The sequence below is a fragment of the Giraffa tippelskirchi genome, chromosome 7 (genome assembly GCF_054371585.1).
Source record: "Giraffa tippelskirchi isolate mGirTip1 chromosome 7, T2T-mGirTip1v1.2.pri, whole genome shotgun sequence".
Lineage (NCBI taxonomy): Eukaryota > Metazoa > Chordata > Mammalia > Artiodactyla > Giraffidae > Giraffa > Giraffa tippelskirchi.
The window spans coordinates 71,978,807-71,998,205 of NC_137281.1; the positions used below are offsets into that span (position 1 = coordinate 71,978,807).

The 19,399-nt window shown below is 39.7% G+C and overlaps 1 protein-coding gene across 4 annotated transcripts in view; it reads right to left on the reverse strand.

Moving 5' to 3' along the window:
* SIMC1 (SUMO interacting motifs containing 1) overlaps positions 1 to 19,399 on the reverse strand; it is a 71,928-nt gene that overhangs the window by 33,870 nt on the left and 18,659 nt on the right. For all 4 annotated transcript variants that reach the window (XM_081513728.1, XM_081513730.1, XM_081513731.1 and 1 more), the window contains 3 exons: positions 5,020 to 6,759; positions 1,766 to 1,998; positions 898 to 967 (listed from right to left, as the gene is read on the reverse strand). In XM_081513728.1, coding sequence (XP_081369854.1) covers positions 898 to 967; positions 1,766 to 1,998; positions 5,020 to 6,759 — 2,043 coding nt within the window. The remainder of the gene's footprint in view (positions 1 to 897; positions 968 to 1,765; positions 1,999 to 5,019; positions 6,760 to 19,399) is intronic.

Here is a 19,399-nt window from a genome sequence, read left to right on the forward strand (position 1 = left end):
CAGTAGCTGCGGCTCCAGGGCTTTAGAGCTCAGGCTCAACAGTTGTGGCGTACAGGTTTAGTTGCTCCTCAGCATGTGGGATCTTTCTGGATCAGGGTTTGAATCTGTGTCTCTTACACTGGCAGGTGAATTCTTAACCATTGAGCCAACAGGGAAGCCCCCATTCAATATCTTTAGACAATGAATTCTCTGATTTTTTTGCCTTAAAGATAGGTAACCTGGAAACTGAATTTTCTGTATTCAAAAATAGAGAGGTTGTCAGTTTTATCTACAAGGTTTCAACAAATTTACAGCTTGTACCCTACCTCAGCTTATTTTAATACTTACTTATTTGGCTGTGCCAGGTCTTAGCCGTGGACATGTGGGATCCAGTTCTCTGACCAGGGATTGAACCTGGGCCTCCTGAGTTAGGAGCTTATTAATCACTGGACCCCCAAGGAAGTTCCCCAACCTTCTTATATGTTGTGTATCTGAGTCCAAAAATTCTCTGTTCTAAAGGGCAGGTTTCCTTCCTCTGGCAAGCCTGTGTTCTAGCCTGTAGCTTTTGCTGCCTAGCTTCATCAGTCATTACTTTTACATTTCCTTTAGCTTTTCCAGTCTTCATTCAAATCTGTTGTCTTTCCCCTTATTTTCAGTGCCATAGGTTCATAACTTCTTCTATTCATTCACTATTATTTTAAGTGAAATCTTAAGAAGGGGAGGGATAAGTGAGTATATTCAATCTTGAATTGGAAGACAGCACATACCATTTCAATAGAAATATTTTGGTCTGGATCGGGGGAGTAAAAGGTAACAGGAAGGAATAATGGCAAAGACCATACTACCATATTTACTGTCACTTTTGTTTCTAGTTAAAACTTCCTCTGCAAAAGATTTCTGCATGCAAATTGTTATTACCTCTTCCTCCATGACATAAGCGAGCAGCTTCCAGTCCCACTCCACCGTCTTGGCATTAGCTGGATGTAGCCTGAAAGTCAAGTGACAGCAGTTAGAATTCTGGAGATTTTAGTGGAAGGAAGGATGGGATCTGGAAGACAATAGAAGCAACAGAAGACAATAGAAGACGATAGAAGCAAGAGGTCTCTTCTTATCCTCAGTGTTCTTGCCCACCCTCTTGCCCACTCACGTCATCTGAGGGAAGTGGAACTTCATTTTCTTTTTCTGGCTACCTAGTATCTACTTCTCTTTTGGGAGGCATTAGCACTCCAATTTTGCCTTGAAGAAATCAACTCCTTATTACTCTTAGCCTAGTGGCTTTCACCCACTAGGACCCTGGGGTGAAGCCTATGAAGCATATTGAGCTAATCATGATATTCTGTCCCACAGTTCACATGACTGGCTCAAAGATAGACTCATGTCTTATGTCATGCCAATTAAAACCTGTAAGACTCAATTTCAGAACTCTCGTGTGATTATAAAGGAAGTGGATGCTCTCTTGTACTAAGAGTGTCTGAGAAAGCCACCATATGAAGCCTAGAAACAGAAGCAAAGTAAAGCTGAAAAATGGATACTGGTAACCATTGTGGAGTTGAATTAAGTCACATCTTACTCCTAGGTTTCTAGGTTTTTAGTAACATGTGTCATTAAATTCTCTTTTACCCTTTGTTAAAGCCAGTTTGGATTGAGTTTCCTGTTACTTGCAATCCAAATAATATTAATATACTATCACCCTCTCTATTGTTTAGTTGAATAAATCTTAGACAAGAGAAAATTGTGCCCTGAGTCCAGGTTCCCTAAAAGATTTGCCAACAGCCAAGATTCATACTGTTGAATTTTCATGAGAAGCATGTAGGCCTCCTTTAGAACATCCACAGTCTCAGAGCCACTGAGCAGGATTTTCTGGATGATGTGAGCCACAATTTCTCGGGGAGGGTAATGCTGGGGTGACACAAAGTCCATCAAAAACTGCACAGTCCCCAAGGGGAAATTTTCTTCAATGGTGTTTGTTACCATCCTTAATCTTCGATGAGGGATAGGTTCTAATTTTTGACCCTTGTTCTGTAGAGATAAAAAAAAAAATAAATTAGGATAGGTTTCTATAGACAAAAATGCAAAAGGTTCTAGAAAAAGTTGAAGACAGCATTTGAAATATCCATAATTAGAAAAACTGAGATTGGAAAGCCTTATCTAAAAAACTTCTAATGATATGGGAAATGCTTATATTAAGTTAAATAAGAATTCAAAGTTCTACATGTAAATATGACTTCATTTGTGTTAAAATATAACATAGAAAGGAAAGTATAAGAATCAAGAGCTAGCCTAAGTTGATTTTGAAGTGAGAGTGGTAAGATATTTAGGGGTAGTTATGACACTATATCAGATACTAAAACAAAAAGATGAAGAAAGATGTTTTAAATATGTTTTATTGTTAGAAGAATTTCATCTTGTTGATTTTTTGTTGAGTCAACAGTAAATATTAAGCTGCTTCACCCTCTTCCCCTACCCCCAAACAGTACGTATATAAAGACTGGGGATGTGTGAAAAAACTTTCCATTATCTAGGTGGTGAAATGATGGATGCTTTTTCCTCTGTATGTACCTTTGTATTTTTCAATTTTTCTGTAATAGACAAATGATCAGAAGAAAAACAAATGCTAAGAAGTCTGATATGGGAGTAGAATAATAACAATAATTATAATAACAATTTTTTTAACATCTAACTTATTCTAACTTAATTCTCACAACTCTAAGAAATACATGTTATTATTATTCCTATTTCACACATAAGGAAACAGATTTAGAGAGAAAGCACTTGCCATGAAACAGAAGTTGGTTTCATATGGTGCTATTACTTCAGAGCTACCCTCTACATTCATACTCTCTATAAACCACAAAACCAACAATAAATACATTTTTGTTAAAACCCCCAATTATTAAAAAATTAAAAGTGCCTACCAAAAGGCCAAAAGGAAGGAAATATACCCAACTATTAATATTAATAAATGCCAACTGATAGCATCATGTGGGTAATTATATTTTAATATTGTATATTTTAAAATGTTCTATACTATTGCTCAGTCACTTCAGTCAAGTCCGACTCTCTGCGACCCCATGGACCATGGCCTGCCAGGCTCCTCAGTCCATGGAATTCTCCAGGCAAGAATACTGGAGTGGGTTGCCACTTCCTTCTCCAGTGATAAAGTATGAAGTGAGTGAAGTGAGTGGAATGAAGTCGCTCAGTTGTGTCCAACTCTCTGCGACCCCATGGGCTGTAGCCTACCAGGCTCCTCTGTCCATGGGATTTTCCAGGCAAGAGTACTGGAGTGGGCTGCCATTGCCTTCTCCGGTTTTATACTAAGCACGCATTATTTCAAAATCTGAGAATAAGCATTAATTTTGAAACACCAACTAGACAAAATTTTGACAGTTTATGTGTAACAGTAAAATAGTGATGGCTAGAATTGCCCTTCTAGGGAGAGGGCAGTTAGCATTTTGGAATAAAGAAGTCCAGCTAGCTTTCTTACGTCTCAAGCCACCTGAGTGTAATTCCTCTGATCTCACTGATGAGAAACCAACACTGTAAATAGCATGTAATAAGAATTAAGAGCAAGAGAAGAACAAAAATCTTGCTTTGGTGACTATTTCATGTGTGATGCACTTTATGATCTTGAAACTGTATTATTCATTACTTGCCTACAAATGGGGACCTCTACAAATTTTAGATAAAGTTTATAAATTGTTCTAATGCCCTATCCTTAAGGGGAACTATTTATAGAACATTTCTATAAACCCTGAAAGGTTGCTCCATGCTTCTATGTGTTTACCTTTAAGCCAAACAATGACATGATACAGGCGTTATGACCTATTTTAGAGGTAAAGAAAGACTCAGAAGAATTAAGGTCGATGGCTGGTAAGTGGCAGCATAGAGGCTGCCTAAGAAGTTACTGGGTGAATTTACTATATAGCTTAGAAACCGGCTTTTAGAGGTGTCTATATAGGGGATTATATTCAGTATCTTGTGAAAACCTATAATGGAATATAATCTGAAAAAACAATGGAATCACTTTGCTATACACTTGAAACTAACATGATATTGTAAACCAACTATATTTCAATAAAAATATTATTAGAGCCATCCTAGTAGATGTGATTTTTTTTTTTTCAGTTCCCTCATTAGGGAACTGGCTTAAGACTCAACATTCAAAAAACTAAGATCATGGCATCCGGTCCCATCACTTCATGGCAGATAGATGGGGAAACAATGGAAACAGTGACAGACTTTATTTTCTTGGGCTCCAAAATCATTGCAGATGGTGACTGCAGCCATGAAATTAAAAGATGCTTGCTCCTTGGAAGAAAAGCTATGACCAACCTAGACATCATATTAAAAAGCAGAGATATTACTCTGCCCACAAAGGTCCATCTAGTCAAAGCTATGGTTTTTCCAGTAGTCGTGGACGGATGTGAGAGTTGGATCACAAAGAAAGCTGAGCACTAAAGAATTGATGCTTTTGAACTGTGGTATTGGAGAAGATTCTTGAAAGTCCCTTGGACCAAGGAGATCCAACCAGTCAATTGTAAAGGAAATCAGTCCTGAATATTCATTGGAAGGACTGATGCTGAAGCTGAAATCCCAATACTTTGGCCACCTGATGCAGAGTAGACTCATTGGAAAAGACCCTGATGCTGGGAAAGATTGAGGGCAGGAGGAGAAGGGGACGACAGAGGATGAGATGGTTGGATAGCATCACCTAGTCAATGGACATGACTGAACAAACTTCGGAAGACAGTGGAGGACAGAGGAGCCTGGCGTGCTGCAGTCCATGGGGTCACAGAGAGTTAGACACGACTGAGCAACTCAACTACAACAAGGTGATGTCCGCAGTGCCAGTTTCTAAGTGTGAGGCTGAATCTGAACCTGAACCCAGACCTGATTCTACACGGGATGGTTCCACAAACGGGAGAAAGATAAAAATGTGAAACTCAGCTGGTCCTGTTCTCTCAAGTGTGGACCCCCTTGAGCATATACAAGGCCTATACAAAGGACGCTTGATCTCCAAGGGAAGGCATGTTAGCTCACCTCTCTTGTGTCTTTATCTGGTATTAGTGTCTGGAAGAAGAGGTGATGCACCGGAGGTCGTAAGAAGTACTTCAGTCTATGTAGGCACGGTCTGTTGTTCAACCCGCCTTGCGGTATTCGTGCCTGTATCAGGGTACACCCGGAGCTGACAGGCTCTGACAGTGATCTCTCCTTTCTGGCTGGATTTTCTGTGACAGAGAGCCAAGGAACTTTCTCTAGGGAAGTCTCAAACTCTGGGGACTGTGGGCTGGGAGAGGAGCTTGGAGAGGATGGAGCCGAGACATCCATAGGGGTGTCATGGTTCTGTATGTCATTCTGGGGAGAGGCAGGCCTGATTTTTGGTAAATGAGGCAACTGTCCAACTGTGGGTAACATGTCTTCCAACAAGCATGACATGTCCCCAGGTGAATGCAGCACATCTCCTGATAAGCACGAGACTTCTCTAGATGAATGTGGTATACTTGCTGGTGACAGTGGCGTATCTCCCGGTGACGGTGGTGCATCTCCCAGTGACGGTGGTGCATCTCCCAGTGACGATGGTGCATCTCCTGGTGACGGTGGTGCATCTCCTGGTGACGGTGGCACATCTCTTGGTGACAGTGGTATGTTGACGGGTGACTGTGACATATCTGCTGGTGACTGTGGCATGCTGACCGGTGACAGTGGCATGTCTCTTGGTGACTGTGGCATGCTGACTGGTGACGGTGGCATGTCTCTTGGTGACTGTGGCATGCTGACCGGTGACAGTGGCATGTCTCTTGGTGACTGTGGCATGCTGACTGGTGACTGCGGCGTGTCTCCTAATGACTGCGGCATATCTTGTGGTGTCTGTGGCATGTCTCCCAGGGACTGTGGCATGTCCTGTAGATGGGCCACATCTTTCAGATATGATATATTCTGAGGTGGACCTGGTACATCTTGAGGTAGGCCCAGTGAGTGTTGAGGTGGGCAGAGTGAGTCTTGAGGTGGGCTTGGTGAGTGCTGAGGATGCCATGATGAATCATGAGGTGGACTTGGCATATTCTGCTGGGGGCCTGGCACATTCTGAGGGCATGGCATGTCTTGAGGAGGACATGGATCTTCTTGAGGCAGGCGAGGCAAAGTTTGTAGCTGGTATTGAATGGTTTGTGATGGGCATGACAAGGCTCGCGGTGGGCATGAGGAGGCTCGAGGTGGACATGGTGAGGCTTGCAGTGGGCATGGCAAGGCTTGCAGTGTACATGGCAAGGCTTGTGGTGGATATGGCACATCTTGCTGTGGGCATGGTAAGGGTATCTTTTGATTGCTACTGCTACTATTATTGCTGGTTTGGGGAAGGGAGTGAATATTTGAAGAGGGTTGTAGGCTTGCCAAGAAGCTGAGGTCACTTTTGAATATGGTTGAGCTACAGTTCGGCTCTACTGGGTAAACAGAGTCCCCACTGATAGACATGGGTGGCTGGGGACCTTCGAATGCAGTTTCTTCCAAAAGGTCCAAATCCACAGGATCACTGTTGATGATTCTCCGTGCTGCAGGCCTAGAGCTTCTGTCCACCCGCCCTTCCGTTATCTCTTTGCTGGAAAGGCTGGCACATGCTTGAAGACTGGCTGGCTCTTTCTGGGAAGGAGCAACAGGTTCTAGAGTCAAGTCAAGAGTGTCAATAGGTGTATTTTCTTCCTCAGATCCTGTCAGGTCAATCACACAGAGTCCACTTCGATCCTTTGCCCTTGGTCTGGTTTCTCTAGTTAAGTCAATGACGTCCTGTTGAAGGATTGTGAGAAGATAAGAGGTTAAGTGGTGATGGTGGGGGGGGTGTCTTAGCTTTATCTAAGAGGACTTAAAGCTTAGCTTTTAAGGCTAAACCTATTTTACCTTTTCATTTCACTGACAATTTGCGTATCTTGTATAACGTAAGTATTAGTTTATTTCCTTTAGTTCAAATTAAAGCAACCTTTGTTTGGAAAAGCAAATACACAGGATAACCTACAATAGAAGCGAAAGAAGGGAAGCTAGTACAAGAGAATCCACTTTGTGCTAAGAATATGGTGAATGCTTCCATACATCTTTAATTTTCACAGTTACCCTATCAGGAAGGCATTTTATCATCAGGAAGGCATTATCATCTCCATTATACAGATTGGGAAACTAGAGTTCAGAGGGTTATGAATTATTTAGCTATGAAGCAGAGAAAGACACTCAAACCCAGGCCTGTTTCTTTCTTTTCCTGTTAGGCCCTAAGAATGTACAACCTCATTCAATGTATAATCAGCTTATAGTCAGATATGGAGGATAATACAATAAGGGTTATAAACCTAATCAGTGTAAGTTTAAGCCTACATTAATTACAAAAATATCTTCTATCTTCACTACCATTCCTTGGCAAAATGATTAAGCAGTTCACAAAGCCTAATGATGCCAGTTGGAGGTACTTAAACAACCTCTGTGTCAGGAGCCAGGAATAATATTGCTCTGTCTTCCAGGTATCTCTTCACTTGGTTGGGTACCACTGTCACTGGTATATTAGGTAGCAACTGCTGGGCTACCAATGCTATTGTCACTACCACAGTTTCCATGCTATTTTTTTTAGCAAATGTGATGGTTACCATTGCCAAGAGCACCAAAGCTGGACACAGGATTCTGGGTGACTCAAGTGAGAAGTTGGCATGCATCTCATCCTGGAATAGGGATTGCTTGGTGAAACCGAATGCCATTCCTAAGAAGCAGCCATAGAGTATCACTGCCTCTCTACTGCTAGCTGAACTCAACATAAATAGCTATAAGGGTCTGAATTCAACTCCTCTGCCATGGCCAACTCCTAAAACACAATATTATCATGTCTCTCTCACTTAAAACCCACCATATGAGGTGCAGGATAAAGGACAAAGGCCTTAGTAAGACTCATGAAAAAGCTGAAGTCCCTCAGTCGTGTCCCACTCTTTGCATCCTCATGGACTATATAGCCTGCCAGGCTCCTCTGTCCATGGAATTCTCCAGGCAAGAATACTGGAGTGGGTAGCTGTTCCCTTTTCCAGGGGATCTTCCCAACCCAGGGTTCAAACCCAGGTATCCCACATTGCAGGCTGTTTCTTTACTGTGTGAGCTACCAGGGAAGCCCATGGATACTGGAGTGGGTAGCCTATCCCTTCTCCAGGAGATCTTCCCGCCCCAGGAATTGAACTAGGGTCTCCTGTATTGCAGGTGGATTCTCTACCAGCTGAGCTAGTCCTTCATAATTTAGTGTCTTCCTGATTACTCTTCCTCCTCATTTGAGCAAATCACATAGAAATACTTCAGATCCTTAAATATGTCATGCTTTCTCAGTATTTATATCTTTATGTTTGCTTATGGTTCTTTGTTTTGCCTGGAATGACTATTATCTGTTTGACTGTTTGAAAGTTTCTTGTCTTTCAAGACTCAGCACAGATATCACTGTGTCTGAAAATTCTTCCAGATCACTTCTGGTCTCAAGTTAAATTATTTGTTTCCTTCCTTATACCCCCATTGCATCTGTATAGACCTTTTTATTTTTAAATGGTTAAACACTTCTTTTTTTTAAATTTATTTTTAATTGGGGGAAAATTGCTTTGCAATGTTGTGATGGTTTCTACCATACAGCAATGCAAATCAGCCATAATTATACATATATCACCCTCATGAAGAAACACTTAAAAATTATTTATTTATTTGGTTGCACTGTGTCTTAGTTGCAGCATGTAGGAACTAGTTCCCTGACCAGGGATTGAAGCCGGGCCTCCTGTATTGGGAGCATGGAGTCTTAGCCACTAGACCACCAGGGAAGTCCCCAGAACTTTTCTTTTAATCCCAAAGAATTTTATGCCTTTAAATGATATTGAAAATGGAATTTTGTTTTCATTTTCCAATTATTCATTGCTAATATAAAGAAATACTATTGATTTATGTATGTGTATTATCCCTGTGTCCTTTGACCTGGCTAAATTCACTTACTAGTTCAAGTAACTTTTTTTGTAGATTCCTTAAGGTTTTCCATATAAGAAATCATGTCTGTAAATAAGAATTTTACTTCTTCCTTTTCAATCTGCATGCCTTTTATTTCCTTTTCATCACCATTGCAGTGGCTAAGGCATTCAGTACAATTCTCAATAAAAGTGCTGAAAGCAGACATGTAAGACTTTAATCATTAAGTACCATGTTAGCTGTGTTGTTTTCATAGATGTCCCATATCATGTTGAGAAAGTTTCCTTATTTTGTTTTCCAAAGTTTTAATTGGGAATGGTCATTAGTCAAATGATTTTTCTGTTATTTTATGATTTTCCCTTGTACTATTAATATCAAAAACTATATTCATTGATTTTCTAATGTTAAATTAGTCCTGGGGAAAACTCCACTTGGTTATAATGTATTACTCTTTTTCGACATTGTTTGCTTTAACATATCGATATTTTGTTAAGAATCTTTACATATTCTTGAGGGATATTCAGTTCAGTTCAGTTCAGTCGCTCAGTCGTGTTCAACTCTTTGTGACCCCATGGACTGCAGCATTCCAGGCCTCCTTGTTCATCATTAACTCTGAGTTTACTCAAACTCATGTCCATTGAGTCAGGGATGCCATCCAACCATCTCATCCTCTGTCGTCCCCTTCCCCTTAGTTTGTAGTTCTCTATTCTTATAATTTCTTTTACTGGATTTGCTATCAAAATAAAATTGGCTTCTTGAAGTGACTTGGGAGCTATTCTCATCCCCTCTACTCAGGCTGTGTTGGATTGGTACCACATCTTTCTTCAGTGTTTATAGAAGTGAAGCTATCTGGGCCTAAAATTTGCTTTGTAGTTAAAATTTGGAAGACATAAGGCTATTAACATTTTCTACATCTAGTGTTGATTTTGTGACTTGTGAAACTGGTTTTATCTATTGTCAAATTCATTAGCATAAACTCATTCAAAATAGTGTTTAATATCTTTTAAATTCTAAACTCCATATAGATTTATCCCCAATTTTCTTTTGTATGCTCAATATTGGTAACTTATATCCTTTGCATCCCCCCCACCCCGATCAGCCTAGCTAGAAGTTTATCAATTTTACTGATATTTACAAAGGACCAGGTTTTTCATCTATTTCTTTTATTTCTATTGTTATCATTATCATTTCCTTCATTCTATTTTCTGTGGGTTTGAATTTGCCTTCTTTTTCTAATTTCTTTTTCAGAAAGTTTTATTCATCTTATATTTATCTTTGGTTGTGCTGGGTCTTCACTGCTGTGCCTGGGGGCTACTCTTCATTGCGGTGCATGGGTTCTCATTGTGGTGACTTCTCTTGTGGAGCACAGACTCTAGGTGTGTGGGCTCAGTAGTTGTGGTGCATGGACTTCATTGCTCCACAGCACGTGGAATCTTCCTGGACAAGATGGAACCTGTGTCCCCTGCATTATCAGGTAGATTCTCATCCACTGTACCACCAGGGAAGTTCTTTTTCTACCTTCTTAATGTGGAAGCTTCGATAACTTGATTTTTGAAATCTTTCTTTTCTAACATTAGCATTTAAAGCTAAAAATTTTCCTGTAAGTACTACTGTAGCTTCATCCCACAATTTTTAATACAAAGTCATTTTATTATCATGCAGTTCAAGCTTACCTTCACTATGGTCAGAAAACAAAGCCCTGTAAGATTTCAATCTTTTGAACTATAATGAGGCTTGTTTTATGCCCTAACACATGGCCTACTTGCTGAATGTTCCTTGTATATTTGGGGAAAAAAATGTGCATTCTGCAGTTGTTGGCTATAAATGTCAATTAGGTCATGGCTGTTGACAATAGCTTTTGGATCTTTGACTTTCTTCACCTTTGAAGGGATGCAGTTGTGCTATTAACTACTGAGTGTATTAAAGTATCCAACTAAGATTGTGGCTTTGACCATTTTTCCCTTATGTCCGGTTAGTTTTTGCTTCATGTATTTTGAAATTCTGTTTATTAAGTGTAATAATATACTTAAAATGATTCTACCTTCTTAATGTATTAACCCATTTATCTTTATTAAAACAACATTTATCCTCTCAAGTCTCCAGCAATCTTCCTTGTACTGATGTCTATTTTTTTTGGTAAATAATAGAGACACTTTCTTATGCATATTGTTTGCCTAGTGTATTTGTATCTTTCTATTCTCCACGTATTTGTGTCTTTGTATTTAAAGTGCACCACATATAAATAGCTCATAGTTGTTATCGCTTTTTTGTCCAATCTGACCACCTCTGCCTTTTGATTAGTTTTTGGTTCATTTATACTTAACCATTGATATATTTGCTTTTATATTTGCATCCATATATTTATTTCTTATTTGCCCTATCTGTTCATTCTTCCTCTGTTCCTCCTTTCCCACTCTCCTTTGAGTTAACCATATATTTTTTGGAATTCCATTTTAATTCCTCTGTTGGGGTTCTAGCTATATTTTTTTATTATATTTTTAATGGTTACTCAAGGGCTTCCCTAGTGGCCCAGATGGTAAAGAATCTGCCTGCAATGCAGGAGACCTGGGTTTGATCCCTGGGTCAGGAAAATCCCCTGGAGAAGGGAATGGCAACTCAATCCAGTGTTCATTCTTGCCTGGAGAATTCCATGGACAGAGGAGCATGGTGGGCTACAGTCTAACTCCTCTCTTCAGCTCTTATTTGGGCTTTCCAGGTGGTGCTAGAAGTAAAGAACCCACCTGCCAATGCAGGAGATATAAAAGACATGGGTTCATTCCCTGAGTTGGAAGATCCCCTGGAGGAGGGCATGGCAACCCACTCCAGTATTCTCGCCTGGAGAGTCTCATGGAGAGAGGAGCTTGGTGGGCTACAGTCCACAGGGTCGCGAAGAGTTGGACACGACTGAAGAGACTTAGCACGCATGTGGTTACAGGGGCTTTGCTGGTGGCTCAGATAGTAAAGAATCAGCCTGCAATGCAGGAGACCTGGGTTCGATCCATGGCTTGGGAAGATTCCCTGGAGAAGGGAATGGCTACCCATTCCAGTGTTCTTCCCTGGAAAATTCCATGAACACCAGAGCCTGGAGGGCTATAGTCCATGGGGTCCCAAAGAGTTGGACACAACTGAGCAACTAACACTTTTACACTTTTCATGTGGTTACAGTATACAGATTCAATTTATTCCAGTGTACTTAGGAAACATATTAAAATACTTAAGATAAAAATGTAGAAATCTTACAAAATATTTCTCTTGCCTTGTGCCCCATTCTTTATTTTTGCTGTCATGTATATTATACTTTTATATATATATAAGTATTTACTTTCAGTTATTCATTTTTAAGGAAATTAATAGAAGAAAATACTTTCTTTTAATACACATATTTACAGTTCTTTGTTCTCTTCATTTGTGTAGATTCAACGTTCCATTTGGTATCATTTCCCTTCAGCTAAAATATCTTGTAGTACAGGAGTGCTAATGATAAATTCTCTCATTCTATCTGAAAATGTCACTATTTTGTCCTTATTTTTTAAAAATAATTTTATTTACTTTTGGCTGTGTTGGTTCTCCATTGCCATGCAGGCTTTTCTCTAGTTGCAGTGAGTGGGGGCTACTCTCTAGTTGAGATGCACAGAGTTCTCACTGCAGTGGCTTCTCCTATTGTGGAACACTGGCTCTGGAGCACAAAGGCTCCACTTGCCTGGAAAATCCCATGGACAGAGGAGCCTGGTAGCCTACAGTCGATGGGATCGCTAAGAGTCGGACACGACTAAGCGACTTCACTTTCACTTTTCACTTTCATGCATTGGAGAAGGCAATAGCAACCCACTCCAGTACTCTTGCCTGGAGAATCCCAGGGACGGGGGAGCCTGGTGGGCTGCTGTCTATGGGGTCGCACAGAGTCGGACACGACTGAAGCAACTTAGCAGCAGCAGCAGCAGCTGTGGCTCTTGGGCTCGAGTGCGGGCTCAGTAGCTGTGGTGCATGGGTTTTTAGTTGCCACACGATCTCCCTGGGCAAGGGATCGAACCTACGTCCCCCACACTGGCAGATGGATTCTTAATCAGTGGACCACCAAGGAAGTCCCTATGTAACATATTTTTTTCTGGACATAAAGTAGTGGTTTTCTTTGTGTTTATCTTGTCTTGAGTCTGCTCTGCTTCTAGGATCTGTAACTCATTTTTTTCCTCACCAAAATTGAGAAAATTTCAGCTATTATTTCTTAAAAGGTTTTTTCTTTACAGTTATTCCCACCCCTCCTTAAAAGACTCTTATTTTTGAATTTCCTTGCAGATGTCTGATGTTCTGTTCAATTTTTTCCATCTTTTACTGTACTCTATTCTTAAAATTGGGTGGTTTCTACTGTTCTATCTCAAACATCTGTCCCTCCCCACCAACCATCGCCTGCTTTCTTTCCTAATTTGCCATTGAGCCCATCTAGTTACTTTAAAAATTTAGTTATTGTATTTTTAAATTCCTGAACTTTTCTTTTCTTAAAATAACAGAACTTTATTGTCTTACAGCTCTAAAGTCCAAAATCAAGGTGTCAGCAGGGCCATGCTCTCTCTAATGGCTATAGGGGAGATTCCTTCCTTGGCTCATTTAGCTTCTGTTCATTAGCAATCCTTGGCACTCCTTGGCTTGTAGATACATCACTCCCATCAAATGGCCATCTTCTCCCTGTGTGTCTTCACACTGTCTTCCCTCTGGATGTCTCTCTATATCCAAATTTTCTATTTTTATAAGCTGAATTTCTGCTTTTTATAGCTTTCATTTCTCTGTTGAGATTTTCTATCTATTCACTCATTGATGTCATATTTTCTTTAACTGAATAAACATATTTATAGTAATTATTTTGAAGTTTTTGTTATATCCAACACTTAACGTCACTCCAGTCAGATTCCATTGACTGCCTCCTTTTATTTCTCCCCCTGAGAATGAGTCACACTTCTGTTTTTTGCATGTCTAGTAATTTTTGGTTGAAAATTGAGTTTTATACATACATGTAACAATTTGATTGTTTTCTTCCACAAATTGTCTTTTCATTGTTGTTGTTGCTCTAGTAGTTAATCTGTCTGAACTCAAACTGCAAGCTTTGTCTCCTTCACACAATGTAGGTGCTAGTATCTTTGTTCTTATGCTTTCCACCTGCAACCCTTTTAACCTGGCCTTTTGGTGGCGGGGGACAGGGTGGTTCTCTCTTGTGCCTACCTAAATTTCACTATCGGCCAAGGAGATTTTACTTTAATTTTGGGGTTTGCCTTTCCTGTGGTTTTCTTCCTTCTAGAGATTAGGGATTGCAGCCCTAATTCTTTGCAGCTCTGCTATCCTTTACCTCTATCCCCTGACATTTCAAAACCACAAAAATTTCAGCTTTCTGTCACTTAAGTGGCAAGTGATTAGGGAATGCAGTCTGTTAAAAGAGCAGTAAATTCACAGATATTGCCCTATGCAGCTATCTTCCAGTAGATTTCTCACTAGTGTCTGCCTGATTTCTAACTGGGCCTTCAGGGAGTATTTTGGCAGGTCAAAGAGTTTCACAGATTGGAAGCACAATTCAACTGCATTGCTCAACCTTGGAGAGTTTATTGCTTCCCTTTTTGATTACTCCAAAGCACTCTGTACATACCAATATCACTTTAGTGCATATCACAGAGCACTGCCATATCCCTCCCCTCATTAGACAGTAACTTATTCTTGTAGCCTGTACCCTTACATAGTATTTTAGACTCAACTCATAGTATTTATCAATTAATTAAATGAATAAATTTAATCTAATGACAACTGTTTGTTTATCCTCTCATCTCATTGTCCTGATAGTCCTCCTAACTCCTAATTAAGTAATTTGCATTTTATCACATATTACTCTAAGTTTTCAGAGATAACCAATTATCTTTCTAGTTTTAATAATTATGTCATCAGATGGAAATATAGATGACTAAGACTCTCCAATGGGCTTCCCTGGTGGCTTAGTGGTAAAAAATCCGCCTGCCAATGCAGGAGACTCGGATTCAGTCCCTGGGTTGGAAAGATTCCCTGGAGAAGGAAATGTCAACTCACTCCAGTATTCTTGCCTGGGAAATCCCCTGGACAGAGGAGCCTGGAAGGCTATAGTCCATGGGGTCACAGAAGAGTTGGACATGACATAGCGACTAAACAACAACAAGGCCCTCTAACAGTTTGCATCTGCAGAAGGAAACACAGCAATAAGCCCATAAAGCCCTTGTCTACCCCAGTTCAGTTCAGTCGCTCAGTTGTGTCCAACACTATGAGACCCCATGAATTGCAGCATGCCAGGCCTCCCTGTCCATCACCAACTCCTGGAGTTTACCCAAACTGATGTCTATCGAGTCGGTGATGCCATCCGGCCATCTCATCCTCTGTTGTCCCCTTCTCCTCCTGCCCCCAATCCTTCCCAGCATTAGGATCTTTTCCAATGAGTCAACTCTTTGCATGAGGTAGCCGAAGTATTAGAGTTTCAGCTTCAACATCAGTCCTTCCAATGAACACCCAGGACTGATCTCCTTTAGGATGGACTGGTTGGATCTTCTTGCAGTCCAAGGGACTCTCAAGAGTCTTCTCCAACACCACAGTTCAAAAGCATCAATTCTTCAGCGCTCAGCTTTCTTCACCGTCCAACTCTCACATCCATACATGACTACTGGAAAAACCATAGCCTTGACTAGATGGACCTTTGTTGGTAAAGTAATGTCTCTGCTTTTAAATATGCTATCTAGGTTGGTCATAACTTTCCTTCCAAGGAGTAAGCGTCTTTTAATTTCATGGCTGCAATCACCATCAGCAGTGATTTTGGAGCCCAAAAAAATAAAGCCTGACACTGTTTCCACTGTTTCCCCATCTATTTCCCATGAAGTGATGGGACCAGATGCCATGATCTTAGTTTTTTGAATGTTGAGCTTTAAGCCAACTTTTTCACTCTCCTCTTTCACTTTCATCAAGAGGCTCTTTAGTTCTTCTTCACTTTCTGCCATAAGGGTGATGTCATCTGCATATCTGAGGTTATTGATATTTCTCCCAGCAATCTTGATTCCAGCTTTGCTTATTCCAACCCAGCGTTTCTCATGATGTACTCTGTATATAAGTTAAATAAGCAGGGTGACAATATACAGCCTTGACGTACTCCTTTTCCTATTTGGGGCCAGTCTGTTGTTCCATGTCCAGTTCTAACTGTTGCTTCCTGACTTGCATACAGGTTTCTCAAGAGACAGGTAAGATGGTCTGGTATTCCCATCTCTTTCAGAATTTTCCACAGTTTATTGTGATCCACACAGTCAAAGGCTTTGGCCTAGTCAATAAAGCAGAAATAGATGCTTTTCTGGAACTCTCTTGCTCTTTCAATGATCCAGCGAATGTTGGCAATTTGCTCTCTGGTTCCTCTCCCTTTTCTAAAACCAGCTTGAACATCTGGAAGTTCACGGTTCACGTATTGCTGAAGCCTGGCTTGGAGAATTTTGAGCATTACTTTACTAGCGTGTGAGATGAGCGCAATTGTGGGGTAGTTTGAGCATTCTTTGGCATTGCCTTTCTTTGGGATTGGAATGAAAACTGACCTTTTCCAGTCCTGTGGCCACTGCTGAGTTTTCCAGATTTGCTGGCATATCGAGTGCAGCACTTTCACAGCATCATCTTTGAGGACTTGAAATAGCTCAACTGGAATTCCATCACCTCCACTAGCTTTGTTCATAGTGATGCTTCCTAAGGCCCACTTGACTTCACATTCCAAGATGTCTGGCTCTAGGTGAGTGATCACACCATTGTGGTTATCTTGGTCATGAAGATCTTTTTTGTACAGTTCTTCTGTGTATTCTTGCCACCTCTTCTTAATATCTTCTGGTTCTGTTAGGTCCATACCATTTCTGTCCTTTATCGAGCCCACCTTTGCATGAAATGTTCCCTTGGTATCTCTAATTTTCTTGAAGAGATCTCTAGTCTTTCCCATTCTGTTGTTTTCCTCTGTTTCTTTGCATTGATCGCTGAGGAAGGCTTTCTTATCTCTCCTTGCTATTCTTTGCAACTCTGCATTCAGATGGGAATATCTTTCCTTTTTTCCTTGTCTACTCCAATAACCCTCTTTTCTGACCCAGATGCTTCACAACAATCCTGTGAGGCGAATATCATTCATATTTCCTAGCTATAAAAACTAAAACCCAGAAAGCAAACTACTTTTGGGTTTTTGGATCTGTTTAAATGAGAAGTCTCAGATTCATTTATACCGTCAAGGGGCTGGTCCAAGACTTACTTTCTGATTAGGGTTCTGATAATGGTATTTGCTCTTCACCACTCCAGGTTATCTCATAATTTTGGTTTTACTTTTCTACTTGGAGATTTCTGTTAATTTCTGCCAACCAAGCAAGCAGGAAAAATTAGTTTCTTTCATAATCTAGTTGTTGTTTTAGCAGAGATCCCTTTAAAGTCAGTCAGTCGTATTGCTTAAGGCAGAAGTTCCTAGGTCCAGGTCTTTTTACAATATTCCAATATCAGCTGCTTATCATTCCCACTAGGACTGAGTATAATCCCATAATGACTGGCACAGAATCTTTTGAAAAATGGCAAAGTGCTGAAGAAACATCAACTGAATCTAAAAAAAATAATTTTGAGGGGGAAAGCTCATCTTCCATACCTCACATATGGACCTTCCATTCAACAAGACTGAAAATAATAGAGATACTTCAGGTTTCTCTCTACCTATCACTCTTTTCCAACAAGGAAAATGGAACGGCTTCATTATTTGGTGAAACCAGAACCAAGGGCTGAACACAGAGTCCCCTTTCTTTGTTTGAAGCCCTCTTCCCTAAAGACCCTATCTGCTCTTTCCATGGGTAAGGTTACCATGCAGGCTTTTAACTTGAAACTTGTTAGGTAGAAAGGAGACAAAGGAGCATTAAGTTTAATTATAGTTTTAGAGAGCTCAAATGGGGCTACAGATCCATGAAGCTTATTCTAACTAAGCACTATTAGTAACATAGCTATTATATCAATCTCCATCTATCTGACTTATATATCCTTTTCCTGTCTCTATGAATTTGCCCATTCTAATATTTCATATAAATGGAATCATAATTATGTGGCCTTTTATGTCTGCTTTCTTTTTTTTTAATATACATATTTTATTGGAGTATAATTGACTTACACTGTTTCAGGTGCATAGCAAGGTGATTCAGTCATACATACATACTAATATTATTTTTGAAATTATTTTCCATTATAGGTTACTAGAAGATATTGACTATAGTTCCCTGTGCTATACAGTAAACCTTTGTTGCTTGTTGCATATGTTTTTTAAATTAGAAATCTAGCACTCTACTCATACTAAGTCAAACAAGTGGAATCAAAGTTTCATAAATTTTTAGGCAAAAATTGATGTTTTCTAAAAAATATATATTACACATATTATTTATATATATACATACAAAAGCTTTTCTATTAAACTCGATAAAGGCAAGAGAAACAACACCAGAAAAAAAAAAGAGATGGAGAAATTGGAAAACAAACTAAATGAAATGAGAGCACTGACTATTAAATAGAAAAAGTGAAACAACTAGGTAAAAGTAAAAGATCATCATACAGTCCAGTTGTTTTTAAACATGACTGCTTATTAGAAACCTATCTGGATCTCCGGAGATAAAAAAAAAAGCAATACTTGAGCATTTGTATTTTTCAAAAAATTTCAAGATAATTCTGATATGCATCTGGATTTTAAAAAGTGATTACAGGTTTTTCTATTAAATCATAGTTTTGGTGATAGAGAATTCTATTGTTTTTCTGTTGACAAATCATGATACAATGGTATTAAGTGAGTAATAGTTATACAGTCACCATAGTGAAAGATGTTTATCAGTTTTCACAATGAGTAGGCAGAAAAAAAAAGATAATTATTATAATTGCAAGCCACAATAAGAATATGATTCACTTAACAATATAAAATAATTACATACAATTTGGGGGGTCAAGCAAAGTGATGTGGTAAATGGAAGTGTATATACACGCACATGTTTTCATCTGCCTAGCCAGTCTATGTCTTTTGGTTGGTGCATTTAATCTATTTACATTTTAGGTAATTATCAGTCTGTATGATCTTATTAGAAAGCCTTGCTCAGTGATCAATGCAAAGAAATAGAGGAAAACAATAGAATGGGAAAGACTAGAGATCTCTTCAAGAAAATTAGAGATACCAAGGGAACATTTCATGCAAAGATGGGCACAATAAAGGACAGAAATGGTATGGACCTAACAGAACCAGAAGATATTAAGAAGAGGTGGCAAGAATATACAGAAGAACTGTACAAAAAAGATCTTCATGACCAAGATAACCACAATGGTGTGATCACTCACCTAGAGCCAGACATCCTGGAATGCGAAGTCAAGTGGGCCCTTAGGAAGCATCACTATAAATAAAGCTAGTGGAGGTAATGGAATTCCAGTTGAGCTATTTCAATTCCAGTTG